Source organism: Mercenaria mercenaria, chromosome 15 (genome assembly GCF_021730395.1).
Source record: "Mercenaria mercenaria strain notata chromosome 15, MADL_Memer_1, whole genome shotgun sequence".
In the NCBI taxonomy this organism is placed as follows: Eukaryota; Metazoa; Mollusca; class Bivalvia; order Venerida; family Veneridae; genus Mercenaria; species Mercenaria mercenaria.
In genome coordinates, this window is record NC_069375.1 from 71,200,444 (window position 1) to 71,206,889 (window position 6,446).

The 6,446-nt window shown below is 35.4% G+C and overlaps 1 protein-coding gene across 1 annotated transcript; it reads left to right on the top strand.

Moving 5' to 3' along the window:
• Window positions 1-943: 943 nt before the first annotated feature.
• On the top strand, window positions 944-5,018 carry LOC123558176 (uncharacterized). The gene has a single exon (XM_045350054.2). It carries the CDS (start codon window positions 1,101-1,103, stop codon window positions 3,162-3,164), a length of 2,064 nt encoding a protein of 687 aa, XP_045205989.2. The 5' UTR covers window positions 944-1,100; the 3' UTR covers window positions 3,165-5,018.
• The last annotated feature ends 1,428 nt before the right edge of the window (window positions 5,019-6,446 follow it).

Consider the following 6,446-nt stretch of genomic DNA (forward strand, 5'->3'; position numbering starts at 1 on the left):
ATTGAAATGGGTTAGTGTATTTTCCCGTTCATGACCATTGTTCTTATATGATACCTAGGGGTAGAGTATAACATGTACAGAAGCATTTTCTTTCTGGTCTGGTGCCAGTGGAATGGACTCCCTTATTATGCGACAAAAATATAACAACACCTCGGCCAAGGACGGAGATAAGTTTTAAAGCCATCATAAGTTTTTTGATAACTACTAAAATATATAAAACTATCCGCTGGAAAAACATATAACGCAACGAAGCAAAATAAAAACAGACGCGTTTCGATTGAATCTGATCATAGGAGGTAAGGACACCCTATTAAGTGAGAAAAATATAGCCGTTGAACTCATGAAAATACATAAAAGACTACAATTATCTGTCTTATCGTTAATTTTTGTAGGTTAGTAAGTAAGATAACATAATTTATACACGCATGTAGTTCTCGTGTCGTTACACAGTGGCTTCAGGGGAATAAATAATATCGACAATACCAGCATAAATTACGGATTAACTATATTTTCAATATCATCCAGATACAGTACAAATGAAAAAGCCTGAACATGTTAGATATTGATTTATCATAAATAAAAACAGTTTAACTGAATGATTTGTGGTAAGATCAGTTACATTTAATTTAATCGTATTCAATGATTTCTATCTAGTCTGGTTTGTGGTTCGCAAATTTCCCACATCGTTCCAGTAAGTACAAGAAATGCAATATCTAATTGTTTTAACGTCGAGTCGAGCTCGGGACAACTTGATCAGAGATTTAAATCAAGAAGTCGTGAAAATGGTTCATTACATTTCAAAGACGTGAGAAAGATACGGTAAATCAATAACATTTCAATAGATTTTACACTCTATGCGCCTCAAAAACACGTTTGATCAGAGATCTGTCAAAAGATTATGTTATAGTCTTCAATATGATTATGTAGGGGAACAACAGCTACATTATGCTAGTAGAAAACCGATTGAATTTATCTGCGCATTGCTACGTTAATTCACTAAAGTAACAAGAACTCTAGACTATTTTTCTTATTATAATAAAGTAGTGTCTTACGAACTGAACCCAAAACTGAGCGGAGGATTAACGGCTTCTCACAGCAAAATGCCTAAACCCACTGACAAAATACGTTCCCTTCAGATTAGCAATGCTTTAGACACTGAAAGTTTCGGATTATCTCAAAGAGAAGAAACGAAACGCACTCAACTAATAGGACAATATTTGGAAGAATATTTTTGGAAGAATAAATCAATAACGAGTGGAGGCAGGGCCGAAGGTACCGCACTGGACAAAAACAGTGATTCAGATGTTATGGGTGTCATTGGCGGAATTTTAGTGGTTGAAAATGATCATGATATGGATGAAAACGTGATATACATTTCAGCTGTCAGAACTGGCTGTTGTCCAGGCTATTGTAAACTGAAATTTCAGGCTGATCAATACAGTAAATTTATGTCAGGGCAATATACACCGAAAGAAGTATCTACTATCTACGAGGGAATTAAAAGGAGTATAATTACTTTAAGCGATCAATACATTTCGAGTGAATTGTTTTGTAAAAATGTTATTCCAGATGGACTGATACCAGGGGACAATTTTCATGACATACTATACGAGTTAAACGGTCCAGCTACCAGAAATGCCGATGTAGATTTTGTGCAAGCGTTCGAAATGAGACAATGGCCCAAAGAGGCTAAAGCCTGGATAACGCGATGCAGAAAAAATAAGTGGCCATGTAAAGCATTGCTGAAGCGACTTGAAGAAAATATCCCATGTTACGTTGTCGCTATTGGGAACAAATCTTCTGCAGATAAGGACATGGAATGGAGGTTGTCTTTTGTTGAAATTGAGCGGGAATTGATCTGGAGTATGAATGAAACACAATTTAAATGTTTTGTTATTCTCAAACGATTGACACAATTTTTCGGAAGGTATTCCGCTCTCAAGGATATTACAACATACCACATGAAAAATATTATGTTTTGGATGTGTGAAACTGAAAAAGTTCCACAGGAAGAATGGATACCGCAGAATCTTATAACATGTGTAAAAAGATGTCTTCGAAAGCTTAAAAAGTGCATGAAAGACGGGAAACTTGATCATTTTATCATACCCGAAAATAACTTGTTCCAAAATAAAACGTTTGTATCGAAAGAAATAGACCATGCGATAAACAAACTACAGAGAAATGAATTGTATGAATTGATATCTGAAATACGAAATAGTGGAAAAGAGTTGTCCACTCTTCTACTTATCTCCCCTGAATTCATGGGTTACAGCAATACATGTAAAAGCATGTGGCGATACTGTTGTGATCACTATGATCCTGACTTCTGTAGATTTATTCTTGACAAATTTCCGGAAGCTAGAATACTTCTACCATGTGTTCAAATTGCACAGGCAAAGGCGAAATGGCGGAAAAAACTTATAAAAATGGCTTGGCGCAAAGAACCACTTTGTTCTGGCACCAGAAATCTTGCGAAAAGAGTTGTTAAAAATATAAAAGAAGGAAGTGAAATGGATTTTTCAACTAGTACCATCTACGCGGCTATAGTTCATTTCATGCACGGTAACTATGATGATGTGTTAACAGAACTGAAACCACTCCTGTCAAATAAAGAATGGAAAATTTATCCTTCCTCTTTAGGAACTCCCATGTATTTGTGCTTCAAATCGGGTGAAATGCATATTAAAAGGAAAGAAACTGTACGTAACGTAGAGGACTTACATCGTGACAGAAACAACCTCGTGAATGACCTTTGTACAGGTAATAGCGATAGAGACATGTACATTAATGGAGCATACGTGCGCACGTTACCTTATCCTCTAGCTCTTCAGTTGGTTCTTAATACGTGGAGAGCTGTGTACCGCTGTAATCCAGTGATAATAAGTTACTATCTCATGTGCATGTCTCAATTAAAACTGGGTCATCTTGAGGCAATGAAAGAGACCATGTGCCATTTTAAAAATGCAGTTCAGTACAACAAGGGTAGACGAGACTACCATCTATCTTTAGTTTTATTAGGACATTGTTTGTACTGGTCAGGTGATATCGAGACTGCATTTGAATGCTTTGCTGAGTCAATGATGGTAAAAAAGTCAGTACTCAATGTCGCTGTGTATCATATGGCTTTTCTGATCAATGACTGGACAAGATGCAATATTTGATGTGTATATACAACACAAATATACAGAAGATGAGTATCTTTAGCTAAAGTGGAATTATACGCATTCTTCAAAATAAAAACAATCCAGCTGAAATAGATATCTGTGCAAAAAATGGTGGAGGAACTTATAGCTTTTAACCTTATACCAAACTCTTTCTATGTACAATACGGCATAATAGCTTGCCATTTATGATTTTTATTATTTTGACTGGGATATTTTTTTAAGTCAAACTGCACGCAGGAGTTCTTTCCCTTAAACTCCATAAATCTCTATTCATTTGTAAGGGAGATAATTGCGTAGCAGATTGAAGAAAAGAACTATTACTTCATTACTTCCGATATCTTTATTTTTAAATACTAATGCGGCATTGTCGTTTATTGAACACATTTGAAAGCACAGCAACCGAAAATTGCTGCAATAAAACATTCACCATAAACAAATGTGCAATGCCACTTTAACTGGTAACAATATATAATAACTAACAAAACTGATTTTCTTTTCGTTTGCTCATGAATCGTGTCTGCTACTTTTTAACACCTATTATAATTCCATTCCGTTTCCCGCAATGTAATAAAATATGTTCCTGTTTATAAATGCAAATAATAAATTTCACGTGAAGAAAAGAAACTCTGTTGTGACATTTATCTCAATGGCCCGAAGGCTCAGTGTGAGCTATCATTAGTTTATAAGCGTGTTTGTTACTGAGCTACTTAAGCGCCTATCCCACCCTAAATAATTTTGTGCTTGATCGCCTTACGAATACCCCTAAAATGATTGTATCTTGCCATTTCCTACATATCTTCTTGAAGGATATTTTACCTGGTAGTCCTTAATTTTCATCGTAACGATAATACCCTATTCCTGACAGAATAATATTTTCTATACGGATGAATGTATTTCAAATGACCCAGAAATAGTTAATCTCTCTTAAATATGAGTACTTACACATGAAATAATGTTAACGCATACAAGTGCACCTTGCCGACTCCATGAAATCGATATTGCACGGCGATAGTACACGGCTATATTGCAAGGACGTAAATATATTGATTATGAATCAAAATAAATAAATATATCGAACAGTCGTTTTGTATATTCATTAGTCGTTACGTTGAACATGGAATTCAGCAAAATTATATTTTCGTCTTCCCTGTTTACTTTATAGTCTGGTGTTGTTTTTGATATTTCTTGCATAAAAACTACTTTTTTAACTTGACCCGCCCATGTATAAACGGGAGAAAAATCGTGTGCAAACAAGGCAATTCTCGTGCTGTTAATACATGATTTTTATTTTTGAAATGCTTTGTCAGGGCTGTATATATGTATTTCTTCGCAGATTGACATCTGGTATCTGCGTCTTGATTCTTCCGTAATATTCTCTTCGTGTAGCATAAAAGATGCGATCTAATCCATAGTATGTTTTGCTGTATCAATTACCAAAACCAAACGCACTTCCCCCAAAGATGTACGTACTCGCACCACCCTTGTTTACATCCCCTTTTAGAAATCGGAGTCGATTCATTTTTGTTGATAACCGTGAATGTATAACAACTGCGTGTAACTTGCGCTTTTGTTTGTTTTTAGGAATCATTTTAATGATTTTTGTAAGTAACAGTCGGATTGTTTTATCTAATTTCGCGAAGAATTCGGATAAAACATTTGAAAGCTTGTCACTACGTTCGTACTCATCCGTACTCTAAATGTGTTCGTAATCAAAATATTTCGAATGTAAAGTTATTAGTTTTGAAATTGTGTTCCTGTTTACCAAATTTTTATGTGATATGTAAAAATATGAGTAATTTTATGTTTGTAATAATGAAAGATTAAAAGAATTGATTAAAAGCCTTCATTACATGCTTTTGGAAGAGTTGTTGCTTTCTGGGCCGTGGTTATGGATATTTAAAACATGTTTACCGTTTCCAAGAACAACAGAATGGTGATTAAAAATGTACCGGAATCGTAAAGTCATCACATATGAAAACAATGCATTTAGTCGTCGTGTAATGTTTTTTTTTATGCAAGAATAGCAACAATACACGTTTGTGTTGTGTATTGATGTCTGCAGAAGTCCTTGGGATATGTTTGTGACCTCGACCTTCGGTCTCGATCGCAAACAATCCCGCGGGTTTCTGCATATGTTAATACACATAACACGCTCATTATCGCTACAGAAATATCAGATTTAATTCTTGCAGTTTCGGTACTAGAGAAATATTTAACTTATTCAATAAGTATATTATGCTCGCCCTCAAAATTACTAAATATTTGAGTTGTTCAGTATTGAAACTATATTCATTTGATATCCGTAAAAACAAAGGTTGACTGGATATATATGTAAGGGGAAATAACACTTTATAAATATTTTACAGCCTGCGTATGATTTTTTTATCATATTAAAGTACAAGTTACCCCGGCTTAAATTTGTAGTTGTTTCCTTGGCTATCAGTGATTTTTCTTTCATTTGTTACGTCGAAAAACATGACCAGGCACGTCTGTTTTGGCACTACTTTGAAAAGCGATAAAAATCGGTTTGTCAGGATACGAGTTATATGACCCAGGGAAGTGCCTACGCCTTTAGTATCTTGAACAATGAATTGGGTCTAATCGCTAAGGTGTTTTAGACTAGTTGACAAACGATGTAGTATGTCGTTTGTTAAAACATATAGCTGGCGAGACCAAATATCTCATGTATCGAATTTTCCTCTGGCTATCTTGCCTAAATAATTCGTGTACCAATGATTTGTAAATGATTTCTATTAGGAGCTAAACAATTTCAGGAGGGATCAGGCAAATCACTAAATGTTTCAAAGTAACAATCTTCAATTAATAATAATATGCTCAAACTCTTAATAGCTTGAGACTCTATTCTTGACTGGTCTTTTTGTTGAAGTTCCCGTCAGACATTTGTCTTTGAGTCAACAACATAAGAGTCCTATCACATAGATGCTCGGCCTCTGTCCTCCTAACTGAAGTTGCAACTCTATATAATTCCCTGACGCCTGGATGTTGGCTGCCTTTATGCTATCACATGTAGCATTCAACTACCATAATTATAGGTTTATCCCCGATGTCTTGGCTGTACTTCGCCAATAACGCTGAACTGTCATGATTAAGCTAGATCTCTCCTACTGTCTCAGTAGATTACCAAACTCCGGGTCTCAGTCTCAGCTTTCCGGTGCTCAGACTAAATTTGCTATCGTCCATGGCATTCAACTACCGTTAAGGTAAAATTCCAACGCGCTGGCCCTATAGCTGGAAATCTTGTTGAAATTCTGCAACTCT